Consider the following 13,217-nt stretch of genomic DNA (forward strand, 5'->3'; position numbering starts at 1 on the left):
CGCTGGAGAGGTGCTGCGCAGCTTTCCCTCTCTGCGAGGCGCCCATTCAGCGAAGCGGGAGGAGAAATAGAAGGGGCTCCGTTTCTCCTGCCGCTCCGCTGAAGGGGCGCTGCGCAGAGAGGGCGAGAATATTTTTTCCCTTGTTCTCCCCCTCTAAAACTAGGTGCGTCTTATAGAGCGAAAAATGCAGTAAGTGTCTCTCTATTGTCCTATCCAGCCCCAGGGACTGTCCCCAGGTAGTGTTCCTTGTCACCCCTGGGCTGTACCCTCCTCAACTGCTCTTGCCTGGCTGGAATGTGTCATCAGACTGAGATAATGTGGCGTGTGTGAATGCGAAGAAACCTCTGACTAGCTCAGCTGCATAGAGTGTGGTGCCGATAATTCCAAGGTTGCAGGTTTGATCCCCGTACGGGACAGCTGCATATTCCTGCAATGCAGGGCGTTGGACTAGATCAGGGTCCCCCCAAAGTTGGGTCTCCAGCCTTTCTGGGACTACAACTCCCAGCATCCATAGCTAGCAAGACCAGTGGTCAGGGATGATGGGAATTGTAGTCCCAAACATGCTGGAGACCCAAGTTTGGGAAACACAGGACTAGATGTTCCTCAAGTTCCCTTCCAATGCTACAATTGTACGATTCTGTGACTGTTCCATGGCTGGATTGCAGCCCTGGTGCAAGGCTAAGACTCACAGCCATGTGCTCCCCACTTTTGCCTCTGTTCCCACCTACTGGGAGGGGTGCCCCCAAGGGCATGTGGACCTTGAACTGGCAAGTCTCCCCCGTCTTATCTGGACTAAGAGTCTTTGCTCCTACAGCCCGGATTGGAGTGATTTAACAACTTGGGAGTTGCTGCATCACTAAACTTCAAAGGATAAACTTGGACAACAGCCCAGATTGGAAGATTGGAATGAAGTCAGGGGAAGCTACGCTGGAAAATAGACAGTTGAAAAAATATATATTTACAAATAAAGCTGTATTCAAAGGATGAAAGGATATATGATTTTTGACATGACTGAGAATCGCATAGCCAGGGACGGAGAACTATAAAGTGAAGATCAGAAGGTGGGAAATATGAAAACAATGAGAAGAGGCAGGAACGAAGATTTGGAGATGTTTCAGAGGTCCAGATTATGGGGAGCCCGGAAAAATTAATAATTACAATTTGGATTACAATTTGGTCGCTTTTTAAATTTTAGTTTCTTGTTTTTAATTGGATTGGATTACGATGCGGATATGATGATTGGCTGTTTTTATTGGAAAATCAATAAAAATGATTTTTTTTAAAAAAAGAGCCTTTGCTCCTGCGGCTGCAGATTGCAGGAGAAGATCAGCAATGGTGGTCAGGACATCTTTCCAAGGAGGCCTGCATGCCATTGTGGACTTTCCTTTTGAGGAAAAAACAACAAACCCCACAGATCTAGCCTTGAGCCAAACATTCACTCATCCGTTAAGTGTAACTGGCATTTAGATTACCAAACTTAAAACCATGGAGAGACCTGGTCTGAACAAAGACATTGGATTCTTATCTCATTATACATGACTAAGCCATTTCTCACCTTCTCACCCCTTGCCTTTTCCTGTAAGACCTATTACAGTCGTTAAGAGTCGTCAACAGGCTCATCTCAGCTATCTGCCAATCTCCCATTCCCACCACCCTTCTGAGTAATACCCCTCCCCACCTTCTCACTATATAGAAGGATCTGGCAACTTCTGTTTCAGTGTATCTGAAGAAGTGTGCATGCACACGAAAGCTCATACCAAGAACTAACTTAGTTGGTCTTTAAGGTGCTACTGGAAGGAATTTTTAATTTTGACTATGGCAGACCAACACGGCTACCTATCTGTAACTGGCATTTAGATGCGTGAGCTCTCGTTGGATAAAAATAAGACAAATGCCATTCTTCCACCAACTGCAATTAAGGCGCGTTAAAAAGAGATAATGAGCCAAGAGAAGAGGACAGGAAAGAGGTAAGGTGTTAAGAGAGACACAATACAGAAGCATCAGGCTAAGTGGGACTCAGATATCGACATCAGGAAAATTTGAGCAGCCTTTGATGGGCGAAAGAAGCAAACCACACCCCGGGCTGTACCACTTGAGATATGCATGCAAACAGACATGCATGCACTTTTCAAAGCCGCATTAGAAGTGATTGGTTTCTGTTAGAATCCCAGGAGGCACACAAGGTCTTCTAAGCCAAAGTTAATCTACTGGTTAATGCAAGAAGCCCAGAGAAGTCAGTGGAAGCAGCAAGGAGGCGGTGAATCAGGGAGGCGAGAGGTGGTTAGTTTCAGAAAGCAGAGGGGGGCCGGGATCCCCGGTTACCTCATGAACTCCAGCTCCCGCCGCTGCTCGCCACAGGTGTTCTGCAAGCCCCAGAGCACCGCGTTCAAGTCCTCCCTCTCCTGAGCGTGGCTCCCCTTCTGCTTCAGCAGGGCCGCCACCTTTTCCTTGAGCTTCCTGTTCAGCTCAAGGAGCCCCTTCGCCTCCGTCTCCGCGTCCCGGGCTCCGTTCTCGCCCCAGCCGTGGCGCCGCCCCGATTTTGGGGTCTTCAGGGTAGCCACAAAGGCTTCCATCTTGCCCAGCCGGCTCTGCAGGACCAGGTTGGCATTCAGTAGCTCGGCGTTCTCCGTGGACATCTGGCCGTGGGCCTCTTCCAGCTCCACCACCCTCTCCTGCAGCCGCACCTTCTCCTGCGTCAGCGCGAGACTCTCTCGGTCGCGCTCCTCCAGCCTGCTCTGCAGACGCAGCAGCTGGGGCAAGCGGTCTTCCAGCCTGGCGTTCTGCTCAAGCAACTTGCCCACCTGGGCTTTCAAGGCCTGGTTCTGCAGCTCAAGTTCTTCTGGCGCGGGGAAACCTTTGTTCTGCGCCCTAGAGCTCACGTCTCTCTCGGCGGCCGCACCCCAAAGCTCTGGCGCCTGGTTTTCCAGCTCTCCCTTCTCAGTCCCAATTGCTCCTCTGTGGTCTGCCATCTCCACAGCTTGAAGTTCAGCCTCTGGGGCTCCAGCCAAGGGCCTTTTGTTCCCTCCTATGCAATCTGGGTGCGGTTTTGCGACACTGGCTTGTCCCCGGCGGAGACTTTCCCCGCGCTCCTCGCTTCCGCAGGGCAAGGCGTTCGGCTGAGGGATGGTCTTGAGGATCTCCTCCAGCTCCTTCTCCACCTGGGATGCCATGTCTTGCCGGTCCAGAGTGGCCTGGTCACATTCGGCCTCCAGGAGGCTGATTCGCTCTCGAAGCTGGTGCTGCTGGCGCTTTAGAGTATCGTTCTCCACCCAGATCTCCTCGTAGGCCTTCTCCAAGACAAGAGTCGTCTCCATGGGTCCTTCCAGTATCGTCTCTTCAATTTCCATTGCCAGGCTGCCTGACTCTCCGGCGCCATCGTCCGTTTTTACTTGAGCATCGTCTTGGTCCCTTACGTTCAGCAACCGCGAGTCCCCCAGCGATTCTGGAACAAGTGTGATAAAACTAGGAGAGCGAGCTGGGCTTCTCAGCAGCTTCCTCTCTGTGGAGACATTTGCTGAGCCACCTTCTGCTGCGGGTTCTTGGTCCTTTCTCTGGTCTGAAAGAAAGTCCATCAGTTCTCTTGGCTCCTGGGGCTTTGTTGGGAAATCACCCCTCTGCGTGTCTGCTTCTCTGTTCAAAAAAGCTAAATTTCTTTGCAGTTTGGACAGACGTTGCAGCTCCTGCTGGAGCTCTTCATTGTTGCCTTCAAGAGTCAAGACTTTGGCCATCAACTCCTCCTTCTCTTCAGCCGCTCTGCTGAGCGCCTCCTGTTTCAGGCGTTCCACGGTGGCGAGCCTCAAAGTCAGCTTGTCTTTCTCCTCCTTGAATTCAGCCTCCTGCCTCCTGAGCTTTTGGAGGAGCAGCTCCTGATCTTCCTCAGCTCTGGACATTTCTCCTTCTTCTTCTCTCTTCTGCAACTCCTGCTGGTGGACCGCTTGCCTTCGCAGGAGTCCCTGGTGGAGCTCGCTCTCCCTTTTCGTCACATCCTCCAGCTGCTTCTGCAACTGCTCCTTCTCCAGGACCAGAGAGCTCACACACTCCTCAAAATGCTTCTCCAGGAGCTGCTTCTCTTCCGCGAGGGCCGACAAAGCCTCTTTCTCCTTCGCCAGCATTACCTTCCACCTCTCCTGGGTCTCAGCGGCTTCCTGGGCCATTTCATCCTTCTCAAACTCCCACTGGGATTTCTCCTCAGAGGCCTCACGCAACTCCTGCTGGTAGCGCTCCTCAAGGCCTTTCAGGGCCTCCCCATACTTGCTCACCAGCGCCTGTCGGTCCGCGGCAAACTGCTCCTCCATCTGAGAAACTCTTCCGTTAAATTCATTTTCCATTTTAGCCCTGGATGTGGTCAACACAACACATTACTGAAGCCTCTGCCAAGCGAGGGACAGGCGGTGGCAGAACAATGACTGCCCTAGGCCTCAGCCTTTGAAGACCACAGGCCAAGATGGAGGTCCAAATTCAGTTTATTTGTCTCGGATCTTCATTTTTAATCCTCTCTCCTTTCGAATATTGTTCCTCCCGCCTCCTCTTAAATCCACCCCACATCAACTGAAGACCAAGAACGTAACAAGAGGGGGACTTGTTTACAGCTTAGTCCAATATAGTGGAGGCAATTTAACTTAAGATTGCAAGAAAAGTCTGCTGGGTCATGCGAGCAACCCATCTACTCCAGCATCCTGTACTCACAGTGGCCAACTAGAAGCTTGTGGGAAACCCACAAGCATCATTTGAACACTCTCCCCTCCTGTGGTTTCAACAACTGGAATTCAGAAGCATCGCTGGCTCCAGCTGTGGAGGCAGAGAGCAGAGCCAATATGGCTGGTGGCCACTGATGGCCTTGTCATCAATGAATTTCTCTAGTCCTCTTCTAAAGCCATCTAAGAGGTTGGTGGCCTTCAGCCGTGAGTTCCATAGTTCAACTTAAGTTCTTCAAACAGTGCAGAGTTAAACTATGGAACTCACTGCCACAGGAGGCCACAGGATGGCCAAGGACCTAGATGGCTTTAGAAAAAAACTGGACAAATTCATGGAGGAGAGGGCTATCGATGGCTACTATCCAGGGTGGCCGTGATCTGCCATGCTTCTGAATCCCAGTTGCTCAAAACCACAGGAAGGGACAGCTGTTCCTGTTCCTGGGTCCCGCTTGCTGGCTTCTGGTTGGTCACGGGACGTTGGACCAGATGGGGCACTGGCCTGATCCAGAAGGACCTTCTTATGTTCCTGTGTTAGCTTGCCCACCTGGGCCAGCCTTGGGAGGCAGGCAGCTGCTGCAGAACACATAATAATAATAATAATAATAATAATAATAATAATAATAATAATAATAATAATAATAATTTATTTATACCCCACCCTTCCCGGTTCAAAAACCGGGCTAACAACAAATTTAAAACACTTAATTATAAAAGCAGCATAAAATACAGTATAAAAACAAGAATAACAATAAAATTCAAAATTCAGAAATCAGTTTAGGGGAAATAAGCATTAGATAATCCCCAGGGCTAGCTGGCTGAATTGGTCCTACTTGGGCCAGCGAGGAGACCAGGGGAGAATTAGCTGTGGGGTCTCAGAGCGGCTGATCTTCATAAAAGGGGAGGGTGATGGAAGAGAAGGGAGATAAAAGATCAGGCTGAATTCAGATTAAAGGCCAGGCGGAATAGCTCTGTCTTACAGGCCAGACGGAAGGAGGTTAAATCCTGCAGGGCCCTGGTCTCATGGGACAGAGCATTCCACCAGGTTGGAGCCATCACTGAGAAGGCCCTGGTGGAGGATAGTCTGACTTCCTTAGGGCCCGGGACCTCTAAACTATGGTTATTCATGGACCTTAAGGTCCTCTGCGGGGCAGACCAGGAGAGGTGGTCCCGTAGATACGAGAGCCCTAACTCAGCCCCCTCACCTTTCCTCCTCGAGCTCCTCCCGATACTTCCGTGCCAGCTCTTGCTGCAGCGCCTCCTTCTCCACGACTAGCTTCTCCTCCAGCCTCCGCAGCTGCTCGTGGAAACCGCCCTCCATCTCTGCTTTCTCTTCCTGGACGGTCTGCGCCATGGCTCTCATTTTCTCTTCCAGCCGGATCTTGGCTTGGACCAGCTCTTCTCGCTCGCGGCCGAAACCCTCGCGGGCCGCCTGCAGCCTGGCCTGCAGCTCCTCCGGGTGCTGGAGCTTTAGCTGGTCCACCAGGCTGGCCTTCTCCTCCAGGGATGCCTGCAGGCTGCCAGTCTCCACCTTCTGCTGTGAGTTGGCCTCCTGCCATTCTTGCCTGAGCCTCTCCAGCTCCTCCTGGAGCTCACACACCTGGGCTTGCAGCCGGTCAACCTGCTCTTCCAAGGCTTGCCTTTCCTGGGCGTGATGTTGCTGGAGGATCTCTTGCTCCTGGCCGCAGCGAGTCTTGCTCTCCTCCAGCTGCTTTTGGTAATGGCACAGCTGGAGGAAGGGAGAAAGAGAGAGAAAAGAGCAAAAAATGAATGTTGGAAATGTAAAGAAAAGGTGGGTACTTTTTCCATATGTGGTGGACATGCAAAGAGGTAAAAGCTTTCTGGGAAATGATATATAATGAGTTAAAGAAATTTTTTAAAAGAGGCAAAAGCTTTCTGGGAAACGATATATAATGAGTTAAAGAAAATGTTTAAAAACACTTTTATTAAAAAAAAACCCAGAAGCTTTTTTACTGGGTATAGTGGGTAAAGAGTTACCGAGACAAGATAAAAAATTGTTATTATATGCAACGACTGCAGCAAGAATTTTCTTAGTCCAAAAATGGAAACAATAAGAAGTACCAACGAAAGAAGAGTGGCAGATGAAAATGGTGGACTTTGCAGAACTGGCAAAACTGACGGGAAGAATCTGGAACCAGCAAGATCAAGTGTCCCAAAAAGACTGGAATAAATTTATATTATATTTGAAAGACAACTGTAAGCAATTAACATCATTAGCAGGGTGATCTGAAGACCTGTAAGATGAAATTGCTACCTATTCAGGATGAGAAATTTAATACGTTAGGTTATGATGTAACAAGAATAGGAAAGGAAGTGAAATGCAAAAGATGCAAAATTTAATTTTGTAAACCGGTAGGCGGGACGGAGGGGAGTCGTTAGGCTCAATTGAGCCAAAGGGATATAATAACATGCCTGCTCATTTGTCGCTTAGCTAACCTGCAAGCAAATCAGAAGGATTTGCTCAATAAAATCAGGCGATAAATCTAATTTCCAGGCCAGCTTTGGGCAAGAAAATCAGGTTGGCTGCTCAACAAAGATCTCATCTGGAGGGAAGTCTGGAATACTGCTTGCAGTTCTGGCTGGCGTGTTTCCATGTTAACGGACAATTAAAAAGAGGCTTTGTGCAAATCGTGACAGGCAGCAGAATGAAAGTGGAAGTGGGATGGCTATAAACAGCACTCCGGGGCTGGGAGCCGAGGGTCCCACCACCACAATGAACCCAGACCAACCCCTCGGAAGTGTCCTGAGCAAACACGGTGAAGGCCTTTGATGCAGACCCTGCTCTTCACATGGGGGGCGGGGGAAGAGGTCAGCTCACCCTGTTCTGAAGCTCCTCTTGCAAGCTGCAGAGGTCCTGTTGGTGCTGATCTTTCAGTTGCTCGATAGCCATTTCGGCTTCTATGCTCATATTTAGTGGGTTGCAGTCTTCAGAACCGGACGCTAAAATGCAAAATCAGCAAGAAAAATGCAGGCCTTCTTGGTTTTCTACGCAACGTTTGCCAATAATGATAATAATAATAATAATACTAACAATGCCGTATTTTTCGTCCCATAGGATGCACCGGCTCATAGGACGCACCTAGGTTTTTTGGGGGAAATAAAGAAAAAAAAAATTCCCTTTATTTCCCCCCCAAAGCCAGGTCGGGGAACAGCGGGATGGCGGCGCTGCTCCTCACCGCTGTCCCCCGAGCTTGTGGGGCTGCCCGATGTCTTCCCGAAGCGCCGGGCGCTATGCTTTCAGCGCGCCCTGCGCTCCGGGAAGCAGGCAGCTCTGCGCAACCTTCCGGAGGGTTGCGCGGAGCTGCGGGAAGCCCGGGAGCGCAGGCAGCTCCGCGCAACCCTCGGGAGCCCGGTGCGGCTTCGTGCCGGGCTCCCGAGGGTTGCGCAGAGCTTCCTGAAGCCTGGAGAGCGAGAGGGGTCGGTGCGCACCGACCCCTCTCGCTCTCCAGGCTTCAGCGAAAGCCTGTATTTGCCCCATTCATTTTTGGAGGGGACAAAGTGCGTCCTATAGGGCGAAAAATACGGTAATTTATTATTTATTATTTATACCCCACCCATCTGGCTGGGCTTCCCCAGCCACTCTGGGTGGCTTCCCAAAAAAATATTAAAATACTGTAATACATCAAACATTAAAAGCTTCCCTGGGAGCCAATGTAGGTCTTTCAAGACTGGTGTTATATGGTCTCGGCGGCTGCTCCCATTCACCAGTCTAGCTCCCGCGTTCTGGATTAGTTGTAGTTTCTGGGTCACCTTCAAAGGTAGCCCCACATAGAGTGCATTACAGTAGTCCAAGCGGGAGATAACCAGAGCATGCACCACTCGGGCGAGACATTCTGCAGGCAGGGAGGGTCTCCTCCTGCGTACCAGATGGAGCTGGTAAACAGCTGCCCTGGACACAGATTTGACCTGCGCCTCCATGGACAGCTGTGAGTCCAAAATGACTCCCAGGCTGCACACCTGGTCCTTCAGGGGCACAGTGACCCCATTCAGGACCAGGGAATCCCCCACACCTGCCTGCCCCCTGTCCCCCCAAAACAGTACTTCTGTCTTGTCAGGATTCAACCTCACTCCATTAGCCGCCATCCAACCTCCAACCGCCTCCAGGCACTCACACAGGACCTTCACTGGTTCTGATTTAAAAGAGAGGTAGAGCTGGGTATCATCCGCATACTGATGAACACCCAGCCCAAACCCCCTGATGATCTCTCCCAGCGGCTGCATGTAGATGTTGAAAAGCATGGGGCAGAGGACAGAACCCTGAGGCACCCCACAAGTGAGGCCGCTAGTTCACTTCCAGCAGCCTTCCATTTTTGCAGAATCTATTCCCAGCCCCATCTGAAGATGCGTGGAATTGAATCTTGGACCTGCATTCAAAACCAACACTCTGAAACTGATCTACGACCCTTCGCCACATCGTGGCTCCCATGGGAGAGCTCTTCTCTTGCTTCTGATTGGGCAATCCATCCTCTCAACCTCATAGAATCATAGAGTTGGAAGAGACCACAAGGGCCATCGAGTCCAACCCCCTGCCAAGCAGGAAACACCATCAGAGCACTCCTGACATATGGTTGTCAAGCCTCTGCTTAAAGACCTCCAAAGTAGGAGACTCCACCACACTCCTTGGCAGCAAATTCCACTGTCAAACAGCTCTTACTGTCAGGAAGTTCTTCCTAATGTTTAGGTGGAATCTTCTTTCTTGTCGTTTGGATCCATTGCTCCGTGTCCACTTCTCTGGAGCAGCAGAAAACAACCTTTCTCCCTCCTCTATGTGACATCCTTTTCTATATTTGAACATGGCTATCATATCACCCCTTAACCTCCTCTTCTCCAGGCTAAACATGCCCAGCTCCCTTAGCCGTTCCTCATAAGGCATCGTTTCCAGGCCTTTGACCATTTTGGTTGCCCTCCTCTGGACACGTTCCAGTTTGTCAGTGTCCTTCTTGAACTGTGGTGCCCAGAACTGGACACAGTACTCCAACCTGAGCCAACCTTTATTACTCTCCCTCCAAGCAAGGCTTCTATTTTGCTGGCTCTCGATTATCTCTGGCATTTAGACGCCATTCAATATTCAGAATGTCTATGGAACATCTGCGAACATGGAATGACGGCTCTGAGGCCCCCGAGGGCAGTTAAATCAAGACCCCTCCTCCTCCTCTCCCCGCAGCTGATCATCGTTTTACCTTGAGCGCCCTCAGTCCCGCCATCGTCCAGCTCCTCGTAGAGAGAGGCTTTCAGAGGAGTCCGGGAGACTCTGCCTTGACCCTGGTACTCTTCCAGCTGAGACTGAAGCTCATCGATTTGGTCTTGGAGTTCCTGTGTACAGCAAAACAGACGTTGCGGCGCTACAGCCAAACTCAGGGCACACAAACGCAGGACTTCAATGGCAATCTTTTAGTACTTATGTACCCCCTCTGGGCCAGACTTAAGGATGTTGAGAATTCCGTTCCACCTTAAGGAACAGGCATGAGGCTGTTGTGTGTCACCAGTCTGTTTACATTCCAGCACAGCATACTGGGAACTTCCGTTTGCGTACAGTGGTGCCCCGCAAGACGAATGCCTCGCAAGACGGAAAACTCGCTAGACGAAAGAGTTTTCCGTTTTGGAGGTGCTTCGCAAAACGAATTTCCTATGGGCTTGCTTCGCAAGACGACAATGTCTTGCGAGTTCCTGCTGGTTTTTTCCCCTCCCCCCCTTTTTCTAAGCCGCTAAGCCGCTTATCAGCTGATCCGATCAGCAGATAAGCCGCTAAAAGCCGCTAATAGCACTAATCCGCTAATCCGTCAATGGGCTTGCTTCGCAAGACGAAAAAACCGCTAGACGAAGAGAATCACAGAACGGATTCTTTTCGTCTTGCGAGGCACCACTGTATAGCGTTTGCCTTCTCTGTTCTCTCCGAGATGACATGAGAGAGAGACGACATGTTTCTTTGTTCTAATTTATGCTTAATAAATCTGTAGCTGTAGCATGACTTACGCCTCATGCCTACTTCTGTGTGCGAACCACACTCTGCTAATTGCATGCCCTGGCTTTTAAAGTCTGGGTTGCAGATTTATGTTGGAGCACGGGCCGATAATAATAATAATAATAATAACAATAATAATTTATTATTTATACCCCGCCCATCTGACTGGGTTTCCCCAGCCACTCTGGGCGGCTTCCAATCGAGTGTTAAAAACAATACAGCAATTAAATATTAAAAACTTCCCTAAACAGGGCTGCCTTCAGATGTCTTTTAAAAAGAAGATAGCTGCTTATTTCCTTCACATCTGAAGGGAGGGTGTTCCACAGGGTGGGCGCCACCACTGAGAAGGCCCTCTGCCTGGTTCCCTGTAACCTAACCAGTGAGGGAACCGCCAGAAGGCCCTCAGAGCTGAAGCTCAGTGTCTGAGCTGAACGATGGGGGTAGAGACGCTCCTTCAGGTATCCTGGGCTGAGGCTGTTTAGGGCTTTTAAGGTCAGCACCAACACTTTGAATTGTGCTCGGAAACGTACTGGAAAGAGATGTCTGAGCTGGGCTTGCCAGCTGGCCTCTCGGCCCTCTGCGTGTTGACAATGGACCCCCTTGGGCTAGACCTCCTTCACTTACCCTGCACTGCCGTTCGTACGTATTCTTCATCTGCATCAGCCGCTCCTCCTGGAGGAAGAATTCTGCGCTGCCAGGATCGAGATCCCCGTACTAGAGCCGAAGAACAAGTGGTGGGAATGTAAAAAGGTGAAATGCTTCTGGGAGATGATATATAATGAGTTGAAAAAAATGTTGAAAAATACATTCATAAAGAAACCAGAAGCATTTTTACTGGGCATTGTGGGGAGTGATATAAATAGAAAGGAATGTAAGCTCTTTTTATATGCAGTAACAGCAGCAAGAATATTACTGGCCCAAAAATGGAAGCAAGAAGAATTACCGACGATTGAAGAATGGAGGATGAAGTTAATGGACTATGCAGAATTAGATAAACTAACAGGAAGGATTCGAAACTGGTGGGACCAGAAATTCACGGAAGACTGGAGTAAATTTACGGACTACTTGAAAAGTATTTGTGAAGAACAGACGACGTTTGTAGGTTTGCAAGAAGTTTTGTGAGGAGTATTATTGGAAGTATTGCAAAAATGGAGAAGGGGAAGGATGATTGGTTAAGAGATGTACAGGCAATATAAAGTTAAGAAATGCATAAGAAGTGGTGAAAACGGTGGATCATCAGAGGTGCTGATGGAAGTCTAAAAAGATTGTATAAGTGATAAGTTTTGTGGTACATTTTATAGTTTATATGTTAAAATCAATAATAATAAAAAAACTAGAGCCAAAGAACACTTTGTCACCACCCTCTTCCACCATAACAGTGCTCCCCAAACCTTTTCGGGCCAGCACCCCGTTGGGTCGGCAAGGCCCAGCCTACCTTCTCCGCGAGGACATTCTCCCAGTTCTTCTGGAGTTTGCTGATGGTGCCCTCGCATTTCAACAGCTTCTCTCCGGTTTCCTGGAGTTCGTTCTCCAAGCGGCTGTTCTCCTAAGGAAAAGCCAAAGGAAATAAGGAGGTCGGGAGCTGTATTGCAAAACGGTAAACAGAACAGGGCAGGTTTTCTAGATATGTGATGAAGGTAACCAACCCGAAGCGCCTGATTCAATGACTGTGCCCTTTTAAAATGGGATTATTTTCTTCTGAGTTTTAATTATCAGCATTTATAGTTCTTTTTTTGTGTGAAACTGGTTTTTATTCCTGCAAACTACTTAGAAAGCTATTTTGGTAGTAAGCAGTTTACCAATCAATCAATCAATCAATCAATCAAGGAGAGCTCACTGGGTGAGCCTGGGGGGAGGCAGCTGCCTCTCAACCTAACCTACCGTGCGAGGCTGTTGTGGGGATTAAAATGGGGAGGGTGAGAGAACCGTGTGAGCTCCTTGGAGAGAAAAAAGTGGGATAATAATAATAATAATAATAATAATAATAATAATAATAATAATAATAATAATAATAATAATTTATTATTTATACCCTGCCCATCTGGCTGAGTTTCCCCAGCCACTCTGGGCGGCTCCCAATCGAGTGTTAAAAACAATACAGCATTAAATATTAAAAACTTCCCTAAACAGGGCTGCCTTCAGATGTCTTCTAAAGATAGGATAGCTGCTTATTTCCTTCACATCTGAAGGGAGGGCATTCCACAGGGTGGGTGCCACTACCGAGAAGGCCCTCTGTCTGGTTCCCTGTAACTTGGCTTCTCGCAGCGAGGGAACTGCCAGAAGGCCCTCAACACTGGACCTCAAGTGTTCGGGCTGAATGATGGGGGTGGAGACGCTCCTTCAGGTATATAGGACCGAGGCCGTTTAGGGCTTTAAAGGTCAACACCTGTCAGCATCGCCCTTGAGCCAGTGCCACCAACTGGACTCATCCACTCAGCCCCGACTGGGCTAGGCGAGCTGGGTAGCACTTCCAGAGACCACCTTCTGCACAGGAACAGGTCAAAGTGCTGTGGACTCACAGCTTAGAGTTGTGAGCACCGGAT

The 13,217-nt window shown here is 49.3% G+C and overlaps 1 protein-coding gene across 11 annotated transcripts in view; it reads right to left on the bottom strand.

Moving 5' to 3' along the window:
- Positions 1 to 13,217, bottom strand: part of NIN (ninein) — a 146,967-nt gene that overhangs the window by 41,678 nt on the left and 92,072 nt on the right. For all 11 annotated transcript variants that reach the window (XM_081190882.1, XM_081190880.1, XM_081190877.1 and 8 more), the window contains 6 exons: positions 12,110 to 12,220; positions 11,299 to 11,388; positions 9,893 to 10,025; positions 7,531 to 7,652; positions 5,897 to 6,420; positions 2,323 to 4,335 (listed from right to left, as the gene is read on the bottom strand). In XM_081190882.1, the coding sequence (XP_081047008.1) occupies positions 2,323 to 4,335; positions 5,897 to 6,420; positions 7,531 to 7,652; positions 9,893 to 10,025; positions 11,299 to 11,388; positions 12,110 to 12,220 (2,993 nt within the window). The remainder of the gene's footprint in view (positions 1 to 2,322; positions 4,336 to 5,896; positions 6,421 to 7,530; positions 7,653 to 9,892; positions 10,026 to 11,298; positions 11,389 to 12,109; positions 12,221 to 13,217) is intronic.

This window comes from Podarcis bocagei (genome assembly GCF_964188305.1).
Source record: "Podarcis bocagei genome assembly, chromosome: 1".
NCBI lineage: Eukaryota > Metazoa > Chordata > Lepidosauria > Squamata > Lacertidae > Podarcis > Podarcis bocagei.